General features: G+C 45.8%; 1 protein-coding gene across 10 annotated transcripts in view; it reads left to right on the forward strand.

Annotated features, from left to right (window-relative positions):
- The window catches only part of CEP250 (centrosomal protein 250), a 77,420-nt gene that overhangs the window by 46,401 nt on the left and 8,284 nt on the right, over nt 1–22,735 (forward strand). For all 10 annotated transcript variants that reach the window (XM_060188894.1, XM_060188889.1, XM_060188943.1 and 7 more), the window contains 9 exons: nt 670–813; nt 2,601–2,713; nt 5,178–5,316; nt 7,528–7,870; nt 9,073–9,194; nt 12,014–12,134; nt 13,719–13,840; nt 15,007–17,610; nt 22,518–22,679. In XM_060188894.1, coding sequence (XP_060044877.1) covers nt 670–813; nt 2,601–2,713; nt 5,178–5,316; nt 7,528–7,870; nt 9,073–9,194; nt 12,014–12,134; nt 13,719–13,840; nt 15,007–17,610; nt 22,518–22,679 — 3,870 coding nt within the window. The remainder of the gene's footprint in view (nt 1–669; nt 814–2,600; nt 2,714–5,177; nt 5,317–7,527; nt 7,871–9,072; nt 9,195–12,013; nt 12,135–13,718; nt 13,841–15,006; nt 17,611–22,517; nt 22,680–22,735) is intronic.

Genomic DNA, 22,735 nt, shown 5'->3' on the forward strand with positions numbered 1-22,735 from the left:
CATGTGTGAGGATCTGGTCTTAAACCCCCTGTAATCACATGGAAACACCATGTCCTACATCAGAGGAAGCTTCATGTACAGTGGAGTAGTGCTGATGACTTTCCTCTCTTTATCTCTCGTGGCACTGCTCTACTTTTATTTATTTGCTTTTCTATTTATTTTACCAGAGTTCTGCTCAGGTCTGGATTATGATGGTATCAGAGATTGAAGCTGGGACCTCTAAGCCTCAGACGTGAATGTCTTTTTTATAACCACTGTGCTATCTCCCCAGTGATCATTCCTTCTCTGTCTGAAATAAACAGAAAAAATAAATAGCCTGTCAGGATCAATCAGGTGGCTCAAAACAATAATACTTATGCAACATAGATTTCTTTTTTATTTATTTTTGGCTCTGGGCTTTAGACCTATATGATTCCACTGCCCCCAGAGAGGAGAGACACCACATCATCACTGCACCATTTGTAAAATATCCCCTGGCACCATCCATGATGCTTCCATATGGTGCTGGGGGCTTAAACCTATGTCCTCAAACATACTAAGCTGTATATGGGTAAACTCTAATGGGTAAACTACCTCCCAACCTCTGCAACACATTTCTACAGCACAGATTTTTACGCCAACACCCCCATGGAAGCTTTCCTCTACTCACTTCTGTCTTCTCCTTTGTAGGAGGCCACTGGGATGCTGCAGACCCAGCTCCAGGAGGCTCAGTGGGAACTGGAGCAGGCAGCCCTGAAGCACAAAGAAGACCTTGCTGCCCTCCAAGAAGAGGGCCGCACCCTGCTGCAGGCTAAGAGAGACCTACAGAAGCAGGTCCTTCCTCCTTCCTCCTCTAGAGCCCTTCTCCAGCATAGCTGGGATCTGTCACCCCTCCTTAGGAGAACCATTGCCCTATTGCATGAGCTGTACTGGGAAAATTGGAGGTGTCTCTCAGAGCCCTGAGATAGTAATCCCTCTGTGTACTGACCAAAGAGCTTCGATTTCCTAGGGAAGCCTTGTTGTCAGTCGTCTTTCTTAGCCTCTTCATATAGTCAGATTTTTATATACCAAATTGCTCTTCCTATTCTGATTGCTTTTCTTTCTCAAAATCCTATAACCAATAATATATATTTAAATATTTTACTTATTAAGGAGATGGGGAAGAGAGAGAAAGAGAGCCAGACATCACTCAGGTATTTATGCAGCTGGGAATTCAACACAAGACCTCATGCTTGAGAATCCAACACTTTATCCATTGTGCTACCTCCTGGACCATAGAAGTGTATATTTTTTAAAATGCATACTTGTATGTTTGCCTTTAAGTATAGTTCTATTCAGCGAAGATTTTGATTTATCTTTGTCTTTCTTTAGCATTTATATTTCTGGAGAGTCAAATTACTAGGCTGTGGATGGGATTTGGGGAAGGAGGTGGTTAAAAACAGAGTGTAGGGGGGTTGAGCGGTAGCATAGCAGGTTAAGCACACATGGCACAAAGCACAAGGACCGGTGTAAGGATCCTGGTTTGAGCCCCTGGCTCCCCACCTGCAGTGAGGTCGCTTCACAAGTGGTGAAGCAGGTCTGCAAATGTCTATCTTTCTTTCTCCCACTCTGTCTCCCCTCTTCTCTCTATTTCTCTCTGTCCTATCTAACAACAACAATAATAACCACAACAATGATAAAACAACAAGGGCAACAAAAGGGAAAAAATAGCCTCCAGGAACAGTAGATTCCTGGTGCAGGCACTGAGCCCCAGCATTAACCCTGGAGACAAAAAAAAAAAAAAAAGAGTGTATTGGGGGCTGGGCAGTAGTGAAGAGGGTTAAGAACACATGGCATGAAAAGCAAGGATCCTGTTTCAAGCCCCTGGCTCCCTACCTGCAGGGGGGTTGCTTCACAAGTGGTGAAGTGGGTCTGCAAGGTGTCTATCTCTCCCACTCTCTGTCTTCCCCTCCTCTCTCAATTTCTCTCTCTCCTATCCAAACAACAACAATAAGTAACAACAGTAGTAATACAACAACATCAAGGGCAGCAAAATGGAAAAAATGACTTCCAGGAGTATAGTGTAGGCACTGAGCCCCAGTGATAATCCTGGCGGGGGCGGGGGGGGGGGGGAGGGACAGATTAGGGGCCAGGTGGTGGTGCACCTGGTTGAGTGCACATGTTATGATGGTCAAGGACCCAGGCTCAAGTCCTCAGTCCCCACATGCAGAGGGAAAGCTTCACAAGTGGTGAAGCAGTGCTACAGGTGTCTCTCTGTCTCTCTTCCTCTCTATCCCCCGTTCCCTCTTAACTTCTGGTTATCTCTATCCAGTAAATAAATATAATTTTAAAAAATTGAAAAAAAAGATTGTATGGCCCAGGAGGTAAAGCACTGAACTTGCAAACTTAAGGTCCTGAGTTCCATCCCCATCATCACATATAACAAAGTGATGCTCTGGTCTACTCTCTCATTAACACATAAATCTTTTGAAATAAATAAAAAATAAAAATAATGTGTTAGGATTGATGGAATCTACAAAAGCACTGGAGTTGGGCTGGTGACTTGTGGGAAATCTAGAGGAACCTAAAGCCCTAGGTAGCAGGCATCTTCCCACTTAGTCCTCAAGTTCTTAATTTTCCAGGTGGAAGACTTGAAAGTTCAATTGGTCTCCAAGGATGACTCCCACAGACTGGTGGAGCAAGAGGTCCAGGAGAGCAGCCGAATCCAAAAGGAACTGGAGAGAGAGAAAGCCAGGTACAGATCACTGACAGATCACTGGCTTGGTCTTTGCCTCTCTGACTGCCATGGTTACTTGGTTGACAGTCCTTTGTTCAGTTACCTAGTCTTTCATGCGTCCAGCTCTGGGCTGGATAGACAGCCAATTGAGAGGACATGGACACTGTCTTCCACTTATACCTCATTTTGTAAATATTTGCTGAACACCATTATGTATCAGACACTATGCCAGGAACTGAGGGTGCACTATTTAAGATAGTGTGTCCCCTGAGGGCCGGGCAGTGGTTCACTGGGTTAAGTGCATATAGTTTGAAGTGGATCCTGGTGTGAGCTCCCCACCTGCAGGGGGATCACTTCACAAGGGGTGGAGCAGGTCTGCAGGTGTCTGTCTTTCTCCCCCCCCCTCCTCTCTCAATTTCTCTCTGTCCTATCCAACAACAAAACTAAACTAAACTAAATTGGAAAAAATGGCCACTAGGAGCAGTGAATTCGTAGTGTGGGCACTGAGCTCCATCGATAACCCTGCAGGCAAAAAAAAAAAAAGTGTGTCCCTGCCTCAACAGAACTTACAATTTGGAGAAGATAGTAATCAATCAATTCTCAAAATGAATGATGATAGGTTATATTATATGGTGTAGAGAGAGAAAAAAAACAGTCGAGCAGTAGCGCAGCGAGTTAAGTGCACATGGTGCAAAGCGCAAGGACTGATGTAAGGATCCTGGTTCAAGCCCCCTGGCTCCCCACCTGCAGGAGAGTCGCTTCACAAGCGGTGCAGCAGGTCTGCAGGTGTCTGTCTTTCTCTCCCCCTCTCTGTTTTCCCCTCCTCTCTCCATTTCTCTCTGTCCTGTCCAACAATGACGACATCAGTAACAACAATAGTAACTACAACAGCAATAAAAAACAACAAGGGCAACAAAAGGGAAAATAAATTGGAAAAAAAAACAAAACTATGCTATAATGAAAGTAGGGGAAGTCGTAGCACAGCAGGTTAAGCGCAGGTGGTGCAAAGTGCAAGGACCGGTGTAAGGATCCTGGGTCAAACCCCCGGCTCCCCACCTGCAGGGGAGTCGCTTCACAAGTGGTGAAGCAGGTCTGCAGGTGTCTGTCTTTCTCTCCCTCTCTCTGTCTTCCCTTCCTCTCTCCATTTCTATCTGTCTTATCATCAATGATGATATCAATAACAATAATAACTACAACAACAAGGGCAACAAAATAAATATTTTTAAAAAATAAAATAAAAATAGGATATCTGTTTTAGGTAAGTTGTTAGAGAAGACCTTTCTCAGGAGGTTGTGTTTAATCACAAAGAGTAAAATGGATCCAGCCATGCAAGAGGGTAGGACAGTTCTACACAGCAGGAATATGTGCCAAGGCCGTGAGGCACAGAAAAGCCTAAGTGTTTGGTGAAACTGACAGATTGCAGTGTGACTGGAAGGTGGAACATGAGCAGAATGGCATGAGCTACACAAGTCCATATCATTCAAGATTTTTTTTTTAAAGAATTTATTTTTTTTTAAGATTTTATTTATTTATTTATGAGAAAGATAGGGGAGAGAAAGAACCAGACATCACTCTGGTACATGTGCTGCCAGGGATTGAACTCAGGACCTCATGCTTGAGAGTCTAATGCCTTAGCCACTGCGCCACCTCCTGGACCACATCATTCAAGATTATTAGGCCATGGTGAGGTGTTTATAAATTAATTTTTAGGCCTAGTAGGAAATCCACTGGAGGATTTTTAAGCAGAGAAATAGACACAATCCATTTTATGAAGTATTAGAAGGGCCAATTATGATCACTTAGATCCTGGTGGGGAAAAAAAGAAAAGAAGGAGAAAGAAAGACAGGAAGAAAGAAAAATCACTCAGAATAAAGAGCAGCATATACCTTCAGTTTAATGTGGTACAAAACCTTTTGTTGAGGAATCTGGAGGCAGGGCGATAAGTTGGTAGTATAGTATAAATGTTTCGGGGAGACACAATAAAGGTGAACCAAGTAAAGCAGTAGGAAAGGTGTAGGGAAGGAGTTTAAGGGGCACTAAGGGTGTTGAAATCAGTTCTATGTAGATTAAATCTAGGTGGGATGAAAGGAGAGTCTGTGACATGGTCAAGATGTCTAGGTTTGGCAGTAGATGAATGAAGATGCTTAATCAGTGAGATTGGGAACACTAGCGTGGGGGTAAATGGGAGCATGGAAGTACAGAGGGAATGGAAAGAATTGGAATTTGAGGTGTTGTATAGATATTTCTGGAAATTCTCAGCAAAGAATAAACCATAAAATTGAAATTAGGTATCATATGCATGAAGTAACTGAGAGCACTCTGAAAGTGCTCAATAAACTGTAGCTTTTATGGTTACACGATTGCCACTATCACTACTATTTCTATTTTAATTATGAATGCTAGATCTAGAACAGTCAGTCAGATGAGCAGGTAGTTCTCTTCCTTAAGCTAATGGCCTGGCCCTCTGTCCCTGTATTTTTAGCCTGACTCTGTCACTGGTGGAAAAGGAACAGAGACTCCTTGCTTTACAAGAAGCTGATGCTGTTCGAAAACAAGAACTGAGCTCCCTGCGCCAGGACATGCAGGAGGCGCAGGGAGGGCAGAAAGAGCTCAGTGCTCAGGTACTTCCCATGCTGGTTCTTTGCCCTTTTCCTTGGAGGAGACCTGCTTCTGGAGAGGGGTTGGGATGGGGAGTACTCAGAGTCCTCATAAAGATGCTGGGACCTCAGCAGGACTGGCAGGAGGGGAAATTCTGAACTGGCTGGGTAAGGGCTTTGGAACCTGGCCCAGAATTGACATTGGTCCCTGTGGGAAACCTGACAGCTCAGAGAATAGTACCCAAGGGAGCAGAGCTTGTGTATACATAATTTAAACAAGGACACTTGGAAATATGCTTGGTCTACTGAGTCAGACACAGCAAGGGTAACAAGGATTAATTATTCCAGACAGTATAGGCAGCATCAAGAGGACTTCCCAAAACTTGATTTGCTCCAGCAGAACCTTATAACAGGAAAATGAAACTGTGAGGGATCAGGAGCTAGATAGAGGGAGTCAGGCAGTAGCGCAGCAGGTTAAGTGCAAGTGGCGCAAAGTGCAAGGACCGGCGTAAAGATCCTGGTTCCAGCCCCCAGCTCCCCACCTGCAGGAGAGTTGCTTCACAAGTGGTGAAGCACGTCTGCAGGTGTCTATTTTCCTCTCCCCCTCTGTCTTCCTCTCTTCATTTCTCTGTCCTATCTAACAACAACAATAATAATAACTTCAACAATAAAACAAGGGCAACAGGGGAGTCAGGCTGTAGTGCAGCGGGATAAGCGCAGGTGGCACAAAGCACAAGGACCGGCATAAGGATCCCGGTTCGAGCCCTGGCTCCCTCAACTGCAGGGGAGTTGCTTCACAAGCAGTGAAGCAGGTCTGCAGGTGTCTAACTTTCTCTCCCCCTCTCTGTCTTCCCCTCCTCTCTCCATTTCTCTCTGTCCTATCCAACAACAACAATAATAACTACAACAATAAAACAACAAGGGCAACAAGTAAAATAAATAAAGAAAAAAATAATAAAAATTTTTTAAAAAGGGCAACAAAAGGGAATAAATAAATATATATGAAAGAAAGTCTTTAAAAAAGAGCTAGATAGATGGGGAGTCAGGTGGTAGCGCAGAGGGTTAAGCGCAAGTGGTGCAAACCACAAGGACCGGCATAAGGATCCTGGTTCTAGCCCCCGGCTCCCCACCTGTAGGGGAGTCGCTTCACAAGCAGTGAAGCAGTTCTGCAGGTGTCTGTCTTTCTCTCCCACTCTCTGTTTCCCCTCCTCTCTCCATTTCTCTTTCCTATCCAACAGTGACGACATCAATAACAACAACGATAATAACTAAACAGTAAAAGAAGAGCAACAAAAAGGGAATAAATAAATGAATAATTATTTTTTAAAAAAGAGCTAGATAGATTAAACCAACAAAGGTTTAGGTTGTTAGTCTTGGGTTTTATCCCCAGCTCTACCACTTCCTTGTGACAGTTCCTTCATCTACAAGGATACTTTTAAAAAATAATTTTATAATTTGTAATAATAATAATTTTTAATATTTTTTTAATAATTTAATTGCTGTGAAGTGTCTCCCCTGCAGGTAGGGATCCGGGGGGCTCGAACTAGGATCCTTACTCTAGTCCTTGCACTTTGCGCCATGTGCGCTTAACCTGCTGCACTACGACCCAACTCCCTGGATGATACTTTTTATTTTTTTAAAATATTTATTTTCCCTTTTTGTTGTCCTTGTTTTTTTTCCTCTGTTGTGGTTATTAATGTTATTGATGTTGTCATTGTTGGATAGGACAGAGAAATGTAGAGAGGAGGGGAAGACAGAGAGGGAGAGAGAAAGACAGACACTTGCAGACCTGCTTCACTCACTTGTGAAAGCGACTCCCCTGCAGGTGGGGATCCAGGGCCTCAAACCTGGATCCTTACATCAGTCATTGTGCTTTGCACCATGTACGCTTAACCCGCTGCACTACCGCCCAACTCCCGTGACTGTTTTTTTTATGTAGATGCAGTGTTAGTGTTTCAGGGCAGAGTTCTAATCATAATAGGATCTGGCATAGTTGTTATGGGGACCAGGATCCAAGCCTATTTGCATAGTTTAGGCCCTTGTATCTGGAGTCAGCAAGTAAGTATCCAGGTCAGATCTCATATAGCACTCATTTCAGAGCCCTTGTTATCTGCCATAGAACTTAAGCTATCTACTCTGACCCTCCTAATCCTGGTAAAGTTTTGCAGAGGGCTTGCTCAGATCTGGGAGGGTCTGAGGAGAGGGTATCCTCTTGCTCTCACTTCTCCCTGACAGGTGGAATTACTTAGCCAGGAAGTGAAGGAAAAGGAGGCTGACTTTCTGGCCCAAGAAGCACAGCTGCTAGAGGAACTCGAGGCATCTCGAGTAACAGAGCAACAGCTGAGAGCTTCCTTGTGGACGCAAGAAGCCAAGACAGCCCAACTACAGCAGCAGCTGCGCAACGCGGAAAGCCGGCTGGAAGTACTGGCCACGGAACAGCAACCAGGATACCAGGCTCAGGCCCAGCTTGCCAGTCTCTATTCTGTCCTACAGCAGGCCCTGGGCTCTGTTTGTGAAAGCAGGCCTGAGCTGAGTGGCGGAGGAGATACTGCTCCCTCCTTTTGGGGCCCTGAGTCAGGTGAGGCAGCCACGCAAGAACTCATTCCTTTTGGTCAAAGTTAGATTTAGTGCCCAGGGAAGAAGGAACAGGAATGAAATTTCTTTTTTTTTTTTAATATTTTATTTATTTATTCCCTTTTGTTGCCCTTGTTGTAGTTATTATTGTTGTTGTCATTGTTGGATAGGACAGAGAGAAATGGAGAGAGGAGGGGAAGACAGAGAGGAGGAGAGAAAGATAGACACCTGCAGACCTGCTTCACCGCCTGTGAAGCGACTCCCCTGCAGGTGGGAAGCCGGGGTTCGAACCGGGATCCTTATGCCGGTCCTTGTGCTTTGTGCCACCTGCGCTTAACCCGCTGTGCTACAGCCCGACTCCCTAGGAATGAAATTTCTTAAGATATATTTCATCATCAAGATAAAATTCATAAACTCTGGAGTTAGTTCATTCCAAACTCAAATGCTAGCTGTGTATTCTTGGACAAGTCACCTTCCTGTATAAGCTTGATTCTCTTTTTTTTTTTTTTAAAGAATTTATTTATTTATTCATGAGAAAGATAGGAGGAGAGAAAGAACCAGCCATCACTCTGGTGCATGTGCTGCCGGGGATCAAACTCAGGACCTCATGCTTTAGAGTCTAGTGCCTTAGCCGCTGCACCACTTTCCAGACCACAAGCTTGATTCTCTCAACCTTAAACCTAACATGTCAAAAGAGCCTAACCCTTGGGATTTTTTTTTTTTTATTTTATTTTTCCCCCCTCTTTTCTAATGTTTTTATTATCTTTATTTATTGGATAGAGATAGCCAAAAATTGAGAGGGCAGGGGGAGATAGGAAAAGAACAAGAGAGACACCTGTAGCCCTATTTCACTACTCACAAAGCTCTCCCCCTGTAGTAGGTGGGAACTAGGGGCTTCAACTTGAGTCCTTGCTCATAGTAACATGTGCACTCAACCAGGTCTGCCCCTTGGGATTTTTAAGGAGTTAATGAGACAAGAGCTTATACAGTTCCTGGAACCTATTAAATGTCTGATACGTGATAGGCAGCACTACTCCATGCCCACCATGGTGCCTAGCATGTAGGTATACAGACAGTGCATAATGAGGAAAGGGGGGCCAGTGGGAAGATTTTCTGGGGAGTAGCAGCTAGTTTTGTTTGGTTTTGATTGTTTTTTTGTTTTCATAGAATAACTAGCTCAAGAGGTATAATCTAACTTTATTTCAGACCAGAATGGAACTAGGGTCCTTTTGAAGAGAGGGCCTCTCCTTACTGCTCTCACTGCTGAGGCAGTGGCGTCTGCTCTCCATAAGCTTCATCAGGACATGTGGAAGACTCAGCAGGCCCGGGTATATTTTTCTTTGAACTTTCCACCACACCCTGTCTCCCATGATTCTCCACCCACCCCCGCCACACACACACCACCGCCAAGGGGGGGGTGGGGAGATTCATGAAGCAGTGTGACCTGTTTTATTCCTGAGATCAAGTTGGGTTGAATCACTTACTGCCTGGCAACCATGAAGGAAACCCTTGGCCTCCTGGGCCTTGGGTTAAATAGGACAAGCCATGCCTGCCTCTGAGTACTGTGAGAGCTAGATGAAGGAAGGATCTGGTCAGCCTATAAACTAGAAAACCATGTACAGTTATATGAGACTGCTTTGCATCATTTCCTTCTCGGCCCAGGAATTATTCTTGGTGCCAAAATTTCACCTTCTCTGGCCCTCTCTCCTCAAAAAAAAAAAAAAAAGGCACCTGGAGCTGGCAAAATAGTTCACTTGGATAGTGTACTACTTAGCCCTGACCCCCACTTCACTGAGGGAAGTTTCAGTGCTGTGGTCTGTATCTGTATCTATTTGAAAGAGTCATCCTGGAGCAGTGAAGGCCCAACAATGACAAAAAAAAATTATAATCTTCTTAAAGGCCTGACAAATTGGGGATCCTAAGATTTGATTTTGCTATTTATGGGAATATTTTAAACTTTCATCAGAACTAAATGTCCCACAAATTATACCTCCCATTTAATTAAAACTGAGTGCCAAGGCTGGGCAGTGGCAGCCTTAATAGGTCACATATGCTATAATGTACAAAGACCAAGGTTCAAGACCCCAGTACTCTCCTGCAGGGAGGAAGCTTCACAAACAGTGAAGTAGTGCTGCAATTGTCTCTTTCACTCCCCCTATTTATCTCCCTCCCCTCTCAATTTCTGTCTCTATTCAAAATTAAAAAAAAAAAAAAAAAAAACCTAAGTGCCAACTACTCTAGTCTGAGGATACAAAAAAGAGAAAGGCTTGATCTCTTTTTTTTTACTTTTATTTTTATTTATAAAATGGAAATATTGACAAGACCATAGCAGAAGAGGGGTACACTCCACACAGTTCCTACCACCAGAACTCTATATCCAATCCCCTCCCTTGATAGCTTCCCTATTCTTTATCCCTCTGGGAGTATGGACCCAGGATCATTATGAGGTGCAGAAGGTGGAAGGTCTGGCTTCTGTAATTGCTTGATCTCTTTCTTGTTAAATTTTTTTTTATTTTATTTTTCCCTTTTGTTGCCCTTTTTTTTTATTGTTGTAGTTATTGTTGTTGTTACTGATGCCATTTGTTGTTAGATAGGACAGAAATAAATGGAGAGAGGAGGGGGAGAGAAAGACAGACACCTGCAGACCTGCTTCACCGCCTGTGAAGTGACTCCCCTGCAGGTGGGGATACAAACCAGGATCCTTACTTGAGTCCTTGCGCTTTGCACCATGTGTGCTTAACCCGCTGCGCTACCACCTGACTCCCGATCTCTTTCTTTTTTTTCTTTTTTTTTTTTTAAAGAGTTTATTTATTTATTCATGAGAAATGATAGGAAAGAGAGAAAGAACCAGACATCACTCTGGTATATGTGCTGCCGGGGATTGAACTCGGGACCTCATGCTTTAGGTCAAAGCCTTACCCACTGCGCCACCTCCCGGACCACCCGATCTCTTTCTTTAAGAAGGTTTGTGACATAACTAAGAAGCCAGACTGAATGCTTCTTGTCTGTAAATATTTATTTTTCTTTTAATATTTTTATATTTATTTATTTCCTATTTTGTTGCTGTTGTTTTTATTGTTGTTGTAGTTATTTTTCATTGTTGTTGTAGTTATTGTTATTATTGATGTCATCGTTGTTAGATAAAACAGAGAGAAATGGAGATGGGGAAGACAGAGAGGGAGAGAGAAAGATAGACACCTGCAGACCTGCTTCACTGCCTGTGAAGTAACTCCCCTGCAGGCAGGGAGCCAGGGGCTCGAACGAGGATCTTTATGCCAGTCCTTGCATTTGTGCCATGTGCACTTAGGCCGCTGTGCTACCACCCGACTCCCCCTTTTTTTAAGTAGAGCACTGCTCAGCTCTGGCTTATGGTAATATGGGTTATTGAACCTGGGACTTGAGAGCCTTAGGCATGAAAGTCTTTGCATAACCATTATACTATATCCCCACCCTATTTATTTATTTTTAATGTGTGAGAAAGTGGGCCAGAGCACCCACTCCAGTATGTGATACCAGGGATTGACCCCTGGGCCTCATGCAAGCAATTCCTGCTCTCCATTCACTGAGCAACCTACCCAGATGTCTACATTGTATTCTAAGATAGAGCACAACTGATAAAATTAACTTTTTTTTTCTTGCCTCCAGGGTTATTGCTGGGGCTCAGTGCTCACAGTATGAATCCACCACTCCTGGTGGCCATTTTTTCCTTTTTTTCCTATTTTATTCAATAGGACAGAGAAATTGAGAATGAAGGGGGGAGATAGAGGTGCAAATAATGCATTGTTGGAACTAAGAGGAAGAGACAATTCACTGACTTGGAGAGGGTGAGAAGTCAGGAAGAGGTGACGACCTTTGAAGTAGGAGTTCAGGAAAGGAACCCCGATTAAGGCTAGCGTGAGTTCTGTTTCAAAAGACACAGAGAGGTCAGAAGGAGATTCTAGACCCCAGTCACTTGGAGCAGAGCCTGTCATCACATCATACAGCTAAAGGCACAGGAGCTTAAAGGTAACACCCAGCAATCCATGATGGCAGACCTCCATAGCCCCACCACCATAGAAGCTGAAAGGGAAGAGAGGGTTTCAGTCCTGAACATGGATAGCACTGGAGTAGATGAACAACATGGTTAAGCTGTACCTTTCTTTCCCAGGATGATCTGAAGGATCAGGCCAAGAAGCTGGAACAGTGTCTCACTAATGCAGAGGCAGAGAAGAGCCAGGTCCACACGGAGTTACAGGCTCTGCAGAAACAGCTTTCCCAGAGCCAGGAAGGTAAGAAGTTTAAGGCAAGCAGGGGAATTTGGAGAAAAGAGGAATGAACAGGACTCCCAAAAGAGGAAGGAGGAACAAGCCTAGCAGCCTCAACTGTGGAAAAAAAAAAATACCTAGAGGCATCTCCAAAGATGCCTTGGGCTGTTTTCTACTCTGCTCTCAAGGCCATTTTCAGAAAGGATTGGGAGAAGTAGATTCAGTGAACTGAGAGAAACTACTGGCTAGGCTTTAGTTTTCTCTGCAAGAGATTAAAAAACTAGAAATCCAGTACCAGGACTATGACATAAAGTTTTGTATGTTTTGTTATGTGAACATGTTGCTTATTTCTATCATCTCCAACTATAATGATTGACCTTTGATAGCAAAAGGATTATGGATTTGTTTAGGAGATAGTAAGGAGGGGGAATCTTGGGAGAATATATCCTTGCCATTGCAAGGCCAAACACCCAAAACAGTGATAACTGCTTAATAAAGAGGAGGATCTAGTGTATTTTATTTTATTTTTATTTTACTTTATTTTGCCACCAGGGTTATCACTGGGGCTCAGTACAGAGACAAGAATCCTCTACTCCAAGTAGCCGATTTTTTTTTCTTTTCTTTCTTTTCCTCTCCACTTTATTTGATAGGACAGAGAGGCATTGGAAGGGGAGAGGAAGATAGAAAGGGAGAGAGAGGGAGTCGGGCACTAGTGCAGCGGGTTAAGCACACATAGCGCAAAGCGCAAGGACTGGCATAAGGATCCAGGTTCAAGCCCCAGCTCCCCACCTACCAGGGAGTTGCTTCACAAGGGTGAAGCAGATCTTCAGGTGCCTATCTTTTTCTCCCCCTCACTGTCTTCCCCTCCTCTCCATTTCTGTCTGTCCTGTCCAACAATGACAACATCAATAACAACAATAATAACTACAACAGTAAAACAACAAGGGCAACAAAAGGGAATAAATATATTAAGGAAAAAAAGAGAGAGACACCTGCAGACCTGCTTCACTGCTTATGAAGTGTCCCCCTTCTGTTGGAGAACAGGGTCTCAAATCCAGGTCCATGCACTTGGTAGTGTGTACATTTAACCAGGTGTGCCACCACTAAGCCCTGAAAAAGAAAGGTCTTGGTGGTCAGGACTGTACCATTGAAGAGGACAACATGAGGAGTGTGTCTGGTACTTGGAAATATCCCGAAGATTTCTCTGAGAACCATGCATGCAGAGCTGGAATCTGATGCAGAAATAGGAGGCAGCTAGCAGGCAACCTTTTCAGAGTCATAAAGCTGGGCAGTGAAAGGACCCCTGATGTCATGTAGCCTAGTCCTCTCTAGAATCTTGGATGGAAAATCTTCATCCTCTGTGTCCAGGATGAAGAAGTGTGGGGATGATTATCAGGGGGTCAGATACAGAAATGAGTCAGAAAGCAGCAGAGAGCCAGACAGACAGAAGCAGCTGACAGATGGGTGGTGTCTCTATGAGCTGGATATAATTTCCTTCTTGGCTTTCTTCCCCCTTTGATTTTGTTCTTCATCCTCCATCTGCCTTTATATTCCTCTTTCCCATATCCCCATCCATGGGCCTTACTCCACTGCCTCTCCTTCCCAAAGAGAAATCCAAGTGGGAAAGAAAACACAATTCCCTAGAATCTGAGCTGACAGAACTGCATGCAACTGTGGCATCCTTACAGAGTCGCCTACGACAAGCAGAGTCTCAAGGAATAGAAGCCCAGGTAAAATGCTGCTGGTTTGGGGGAGGGATACCTCAGGGACAAGTACTCTATCTTCCAGGTCCACATTGGCCATACCACAGCCATATATAGTGCCCAACTACAATCAGCAAGGGTCTCAGTTTCTCTGCGTCTTCACATCCCTAAAGACTGCTATTAAGGTCTGAGTGAATCCTCCTTCAAATGGTTTCTTCGTTTCTTTTTTCTTGTTCTTTTCTTTTTAAATTACGGTGGAAAGTCTATCTATTACCCTGGAGGACCAGAGTCTGGGATGTCTTATTTGTATCAGGCTTTCTCCACTGGGTATACTGGAGCCTTAAGATACAGTAAGTGTAGGGGGTCGGGCGGTGGCGCAGCGAGTTAAGCGCATGTGGCGCAAAGCGCAGGGACCGGCATAAGGATCCTGGTTCGAGCCCCTGGCTCCCCACCTGCAGGGGAGTCGCTTCACAGGTGGTGAAGCAGGTCTGCAGGTGTCTGTCTCTCTCTCCCCCTCTCTGTCTTCCCCTCCTCTCTCCATTTCTCTCTGTCCTATCCAACAACGAACATCAACAATGGCAATAATAATAACCACAACGAGGCTACAACAACAAGGGCAACAAAAAGGGGGAAAAAATGGCCTCCATAAGCGGTGGATTCATGGTGCAGGTACCGAGCCCAGCAATAACCCTGGAGGAAGAAAAAAAAAAAAAAAAGATACAGTAGTTGTGTTCTTTTAAAGTAGCATTTAAGGGAGTCGGGCGGTAGTGCAGCGGGTTAAGCGCACATGGCGCAAAGCACAAGGACCGGCGTGAGGATCCTGGTTCGAGCCCCCGGCTCCCCACCTGCAGGGGAGTCGCTCCACAGGCGGTGAAGCAGGTCTGCAGGTGTCTATCTTTCTCTCACCTTCTCTGTCTTCCCCTCCTCTCTCCATTTCTCTCTGTCCTATCTAACAACAACAACAATAATAACTACAACAACAATAAAAAGACAAGGGCAACAAAAGGGAAAAAAGAACAAAACTGTGACACTAAAGTAGCATTTAAGTGGACTTTTTGTTTTTTGAGTGGGTATCAGTTCTTTATGCCCAAACCTCTGACAATCCTGATACCACAAATAAGGAAAAGAATGGCCTGTGTTGGAGTGACAGTAAGAGGGAATTGTCTGAGGTGATTTTGCATCTTGTTTTTCAGAATGAGCGAGAATTACTTCTGACAGCCAAGGAGAACTTGACAGCCCAGGTGGAACATCTGCAAGCATCTATTGCAGAAGCCAAAGATCAGGCAACTGCTGTCGGGATCCTGGAGGAAGACCTGAGAAGTGTTCGCTCAGCACTGAAACTGAAAAATGATGAAGTGGAAAATGAACGGGAGAGAGCCCAAGCTCTACAAGAGCAAGGTGAACTGAAGGTGGCCCAAGGGAAAGCTCTGCAGGAGAACCTTGCTGTCCTGGCCCAGACCCTGTCTGAAAGAGAAGGAGAAGTGGAGACTTTGCAGGGAAAAATCCAGGAACTAGAAATGCAACGGGAGATGCAAAAGGCTGCACTGGAAGTACTATCTCTGGACCTAAAGAAGAGAAACCAAGAGGTGGATCTGCAACAAGAACAGATTGAGGAGCTGGAGAAGTGTAGGTCTGTTTTAGAGCATCTGCCATTGGCTGTTCAGGAGCAAGAGCAGAAGCTAACTGTGCAGAGGGAGCAGATGAGAGAGCTGGAGAAGGATCGAGAGACACAGAGGAACATCTTGGAGCATCAGCTGCTAGAACTTGAGAAGAAGAGCCAAGTAATAGAGTCCCAGCAAGAACAGATTCATGATCTAAAGAAGCAGTTAGCTACTTTGGCAATGGAACTGGAGGAAAGCCATCAAAAACTGGAGTACCAACAAAAAGCAGTGGAGGAGCTCGAAGGTCAGAAGGACATGCATAGAGTAGCTCTCGCCCACCTTACCCTGGACTTGGAGGAAAGGAGCCAGGAGCTGAAGGAGCAGAGCAGCCAGATTCATGAGCTGGAGAGCCACAGCACCCTTGTAGCAAGAGAGCTCCAGGAGAAGGACGAGGAGTTGAAATCCCAGCGAGAACAGATTGAGGAGCTGCAGAGGCAGAAGGAGCATCTGACTCAGGACCTGGAGAGGACAGACCAGGAGCTGGCAGTACAGAAGGAAAAGATTCAGGTCCTAGAAGACCAGAGGATTCTGCATACCAAGATCTTAGAGGAGGACCTAGAGCAGATCAAACTGTCCTTGAGAGAGCGGGGCCGGGAGCTGACTTCTCAGAGACAGCTGGTGCAGGACCGTTCAGAGGAAGGGAAGGGCCAGAGCAAAGCACAGCGTGGGAGCCTAGAACACATGAAACTGATTCTTCGAGATAAGGAGAAGGAGGTAGAATGCCAGCAGGAACACATCCAGGAACTCCAAGAGCACAAGGACCAGCTGGAGCAGCAGCTCCAGGGCCTACACAGGAAGGTGGGTGAGACTAACCTCCTCTTGACCCATCAAGAGCAGGAGATAGTGATTCTGCAACAGCACCTGCAGGAAGCCAGGGAACAGGCAGAGCTCAAAGTGCAGTCACTTCAGGGCCAGCTGGAAGAGGCCCAGAAAAGCCTGGCCCAGAGAGACCAGGAACTTGAAGCCCTGCAACACCAACAGCAGGAGGCCCTGGGGCAGGAGGAGAATGTAAAGGAAAAGGTGAGCACACTGCAGAGAGCTCTGGAGGATGCCCATATGACTCTGAGGGAGCGCCAGGGAGAACTTGAGGATCACAGAGATCATATACAAAGGCTCCGGGAAGAGCTGGCCATGCAAGGAAAGCAGGTACAGGCCCTGGAGGAGGTATTGAGTGACCTAAGGGCTGAGTCTGTAGAGCAGGAGAAGACACTGCAGAACCTCCAGCAGAAATGTGCTGAGCAGGCACAGGAGCATGAAGAGAAGGCCAGGGCCCTGCAGGACAGCTGCCTACAAGCTGAGGCAATGCTTAAGGAACGGAACCAGGAGCTGGAGGCCCTACGGGCAGATAGTCAGTCCTCCCAGCTTCGGGAAGTGGCTGCCCAGAGCCAGGCTGAGACCCTACAGGAAGCCCTCAGCAGGGCTCAGGCTGCCCTGCGGGAGAAAGAGCACCATCTCCTTGGGCAGGCAGAGATAAGCCGCAAACTGGAGGCCAGCACTGCCACCTTGCAGGCTGCTCTAGACTCTTGTCAGACACAAGCCAAGCAGCTGGAGGAGGCCCTGAGGAATCGAGAAGGTGAGATCCAGGCCCAGGATCTCCAACACCAAGAGGCTGTGCAGCAGCTACAGCAGGCCCTCTGCCAGAGGGATGAAGAGCTGAGACATCAGAAGAGACAGGGGCAGCTGCTGGAGAACTCTCTGACTCAGAGAAATCAAGAGGATATAATCCAACAGAAGTGGTATCTGGGACATGAGAGAGAAGAAGAGATTTGGGGCCTTCGTGAAAAACTGAGGGAGCTGCAACTGACTCTCGCCCAAAAGGAAGATTTAATCCTGGAGCTGAGGGAGGCCCAGCAAAGGGAGAGTCTGGAGGTCTTACTCCACAACCACAAAGCCTCCCCAACAGAGGAGCCATCTCCACAGTTTGATCCTTTAGGGCCCAGGCTGCAGCAGGAGCTGGAGCGACTACAGGCAGCTCTGAAGCAGACAGAGGCCAGGGAAATTGAGTGGAGGGAGAAGGCCCAGGACTTGAAACTGTCCCTGACCCAAAGCAAAGCCACTGTCAGCAATCTGCAGGAGGTAATCATGTTCTTACAAGCCTCAGTTCTGGAGCGGGATTCGGAGCAACAGAGACTACAGGTGAGTTACTCTGTGAATAGTGAGGGGCAGGGGCAGGGCCCTGTCTGGTTGAGCTCAGAGGCTATCAGTTCTGCTGGGTTTGCAGCTGAGACTTCCATTGGCCCTACCCTCATAGAGCTTACAGTCTATGGAGAAGTAATTAGAATGCAGTGTCGAATCAGAGAATTTTAATATGCTCTGGACACCCAACCTTTCTTAGGGTCTCCAAAAGGCTTTATTGTATGGATGTATTTAGGATTAGCTCTGTACTAGGGACATATCTCACCAGACATATGTGCCTTGCCATATATGCAGCCCAAGTTGGAATCCCAGCACCACATGTGACAGCAGCAGGGGATGATCCAGTGTTGTGTGTGTCCTCTCTCTCTCTCTCTCTCTCTTTTTTCCTCACTCCCTCCCTCCTTCCTTTTCTGAATGGAAAAAAAAGTCATTCCAGTAATGCTGAAACTACTTGTGATGCAGGCCCCAACCCACAAAAAATTTAAAATAAGGGAGGGCAGACGGTGGTTCACGGGTTAAGTGCACATAGTATGAAGCACAAGGATCATGGTTCGAGCCCCAGGCTCCCCACCTTCAGGGGGTGTCACTTCACAAGCAGTGAAGTAAGTCTGCAGTTGTCTGTGTCACTCTCCCGCTCTGTATCTCCCCCTTCCATTTCAATTTCTCTCTTCCTATAAAAAAAAAATTGGGGAAAAAAATTAAGACAAGATTAGATGAGAAGGCGCCAGTAAGGAAGTAGCTAATTGTAGCTGAGAGAGGAGCTTTCTAGAAAGAGGAAAAGAGAGAGTACATGGAACATCTTCAAGTTTTGAGAGTTCAAACTGCCTGGGACATAGAGGGGAAAGTTGGCAAGAGAAGAGAGGCCATCAAGGATCACATCATTTAGGACTTCTAAGTCATAATATGAACCTGGATAACCAATGGGAGTATTTGAAGGGCTTTAGGGTAAGGATAACATCAGAAACATGATTCAGAAAGATTTATTTTATTTTATTTATTTTCCCTTTTGTTGCCCTTGTTTCTTATTGTTGTTGTAGTTATTATTGCTGTTATTGATGTCGTCATTATGAATTAGGACAGAGAGAAATGGAGAGAGGAGGGGAAGACAGAGGGGGAGAGAAAGCTAGACACCTGCAGATCTGCTTCTCCGCTTGTGAAGTGACTTCCCTGCAGGTGGGGAGCCGGGGGCTTGAACTGGGATCCTAACACTGGTCTTTGTGCTTCATGCCATGTGCGCTTAACCTCCTGCACTACCACCCAACTCCCTCAGGAAGATTTCTTCAGGTACTCAGGAAATACTCCAGCAGAGAGCATCAGTTACCAAGCATAAAGCCCTGGTTTTGAGGCCTGATACCACATGGGAACACCATGGATGGCACCAAGGGAGTTCCATAGATGGTGGAGTGAGTGTTGTGATGCCTCTCTTCTGCCTGCCTCCCTCTCTCTCCCTCTCCCCCTCTCCCTCTCCCCCCCTTCACTATTCTTTGTCTCTCTAAATAAAAATTGGACCTGTGGGGAGTAGGGCAGTAGCACAGCGGGTTAAGTACATGTGGCGCAAAGCACAAGGACCAGCATAAGGATCCCAGTTCGAGCCCCCGGCTCCTCACCTGCAGGGGAGTCGCTTCACAGGCGGTGAAGCAGGTCTGCAGGTGTCTCTCTTTCTCTCCCCCTCTCTGTCTTCCCCTCCTCTCTCCATTTCTCTCTGTCCTATCCAACCAACAGAGATGACACCAATAATAAATACAACAATAAAAAAACAACAAGGGCAACAAAAGGGAAAATAAATAAATATTTAAAAAATATTAAAGGGCCGAGCGGTAGTGCACCTGGTTGAGTGTACAAGTTAAAATGCACAAGGACCCAGGTTCGAGCCCCTGGTCCCCACCTGGAGGAGAAAAGCTTCACAAGTGGTGAAGCATAGCTGTAGGTGTCTCTCTCTATCACCCCTTTCCCTTTTGATTTCTGGCTGTCTCTACTCAATAAATAAATAAAGATAATAAAAAAAATAATAAAATTGGACCTGGGAAGCTGCTCAGTGATATCATGTGTGCACAAGGCCTGACTTCTTTCCCTGGTGCCACATTAAAAAAGAAAGATCAGAGGGTGGGGGTAGATAGCATAGTAGTTATGCAAAGAGACTCTCATGCCTGAGGCTCTGAAGTCCCAGGTTGAATCCCCTGCACCACCATAAACCAGAGCTGAGCAGTGCTCTGGTTTAAAGAAAAAATAAGAAAGAAAGAAAGTCAGGCAGTAGCGCAGCAGGTTGAGCGCACATGGTGCAAAGTGCAAAGACCAACATAAGGATCCCGGTTCAAGCCCCCGGCTCCCCACCTGCAGGGGAGTCACTTCACAAGTGGTGAAGCAGGTCTGCAGGTGTCTATCTTTCTCTCCCCCTCTCTGTCTTCCCCTCCTCTCTCCATTTCTCTCTGTTCTATCCAACAACGACAACATCAAATAACAACAATAATAACTACAACAATAAAAAACAAGGGCAACAAAAGGGAATAAATAAATATTTATTAAAATAATTAAAAAATAAAGATGGGGCAGTCAGTAGTGCAGCGGATTAAGTGCACGTGGTGTGATGATCACTCAAGGACTGACATAGGATCCCAGTTTGAGCCCCCAGCTCCCCACCTGCAGGGGAGTCATTTCACAGTCGGTAAAGCAGGTCTACAGGTGTCTATCTTTCTCTCCTCCTCTCTGTCTTCCCCTCCTCTCTCCATTTCTCTCTGTCCTATCTAACAACTACAACAAGCACAACAACAAGGGCTACAAAATGGGGAAAATGGCCTCCAGGAGCAGTGGATTCATAGTGTAGGCACCGAGACCCAGCAATAACCCTGGAAGCAAAAAAAAAAAAAAGACAATATCCATATTTGCAGTTATGAGTTTTTGTTGTGTTTGTTTTGTTTTGCCTCCAGGGTTATCACTGGGGCTCACTGCCTACTCTACAAATCACTGCTCCTGGAGGCCTTTTTCTCCATTTTGTTGCCATTGTTGTTATTACTATTATTGTTGTCATTGTTGGATAGGACAGAGAGAAATCAAGAAAGGAGAAGACAGAGAGGGAGAGACAAAGATAGACACCTGCAGCCTGCTTTACCACTTGTGAAGCAACCCTCCCACTCCCGCCCCCACAGGCGGGGAGCTGGAGGCTCTAACCAGGATCCTTATGCTGGTCCTTGCTCTTTGCACCATGTGCACTTAACCCACTATGCTACCACCCAGTCCCCAGCAGTTATGTTTATAAACCTTGGAGTCAAAGTTCTGGGTTTAAAATAGTGCTGCAGTTTATTACCTGTATGACCCTAAATAAGTGCTTTTTCTTCTCTGATCTCAGTTTTTTTTTTTAAATATATTTTTGGTTTTTACTTATTTATTAGATAGAGACAAGAGAGAAACCAAAAGGGAAGGGGGAGGTAGGGAGAGAGCTAGAGAGACACCTGCAGCCCTGCTTCACCACTCATGAAGTTTCCCTTCTGCAGGTGGGGACTGGGGGCATTCAACCAGGTATGCTACCACCTGGCCTGTTAAATGTTCTTATCAATAGAACAGAAACTTAGGGCCAGGGAGGTGACCCAGCAGGCAGAGCACATGGCTCTTGTATTTGGGACTCTAGGTTTAATTCCCAGCACCACATGAAAGAGCCAAAGACAGAGACAGGTAGCACTTGGTGGACTGTGGAGAGTTGAGAGAGAGAGTGTTAGCTCACAGTCATCCAGATTCAGACCCCACATGGGAGCATCTCACATAGCAGGAAGCAGAACAGTGCTGTGTATCTTTTCTTCTCTCTCTCTCTCTCTCTCTCTCTCTTTTTATGCCTACAGGGTTATCGCTGGGGCTTGGTGCCCACAACTATGAATCCACTGCTCCTGGTGGCCATTTTTATTGGATAGGACAGAGAGAAATTGAGAGGAGGGGAAGCTAGAGAGAGAGAGAGAAAGATTAGACACTTGCAGACCTGCTTTACCACTTGTGAAGCAACCTCCCCGGGGGAGAGGGGAAGGGGAGCCAAGGGGTCGAACTGGGATCTTCATGCAGGTCCTCACACTTTGTACTATGTGCGCTTAACCCGGTATGCCACTCCCCGACCCCCAATTTTCTTTTTTTACATATATTTATTTTATTATCAGGAGACAGAAATTGAGAGGGAAAGAGGAGATAGAGAGGGAGAGAGAAAGATACCTATAGCCTTGCTTCACCACTTGTGAAGCTTTCCCCCTGCATGTGGAAACCAGGGGCTTGAACCTGAGTCCTTCCACTTTATAACGTGAGTGCTTAACCAGGTGCACCACCACATTGCCCCCTCTCCCTTCCTGTCTCTATCCCTCTCTGTTTCTACCTGATTGGAAGGAGAAAACAGAACTACATACATAAGACAGTGCTTTGTGTGACTCCATAGTCATGGTCTTTCCATAACACTTCAGTGCTCCAAGTTATCACTTACCTTATGGGAGATCTAAAATGACACAGGTATAAGTCCTAGGCCACCGTGTATTCTTGGGTAGACTCCTCACCGCTCTGTTGCTCTGTTGTTTTAACCTGACTATATAAAGTGGAATTTCTTTGCTAGAATAGCTTAGAGCCTCTGAGTAAAGAAGACTAGCCAAATGAAAAACTGAACTGACCTAGAAGAGAAGAGAGTGGAGGGTCTCGGTATGAGACTGTTATGGTGTGATTTTGTTACATACTCTGATGACTCAGGAAGAGCTGAAGCTCACGAAGGGGGCCCAGAGAAGAGGCAAGTAAACATCTTGGAGAAGTGAACTGGAAGCCTGGTGGAAACAGAGGACCCAGGAGAGAGCTTATGGTCCCTGAAGAACTAGATTAGTCACTCTCTCCCCTAATTGGTCTTCTGCTGTCTAAGGGGCTGCCCAGGTGAGATTCAGAGATCTCTCCCACAGGTCTCAGGTGTGGAAGCTGGACCTCATCCTGTGATAAAGGAGAAACAGAAACAGACTTGGGAAAAAAGGCTTGAGCACCTACAGCAAGCAGTGGCACGACTGGAGATTGACCGCAGCCGGCTGCAGCACCACAATGTCCAGCTGAGGATCACTTTGGAGCAGGTAGGTGACTTGCTGTCCTCACCTCCCTCCACTGGGAGCCCATGGGCATGCAGCTC

Source organism: Erinaceus europaeus, chromosome 1, assembly GCF_950295315.1.
Source record: "Erinaceus europaeus chromosome 1, mEriEur2.1, whole genome shotgun sequence".
NCBI lineage: Eukaryota > Metazoa > Chordata > Mammalia > Eulipotyphla > Erinaceidae > Erinaceus > Erinaceus europaeus.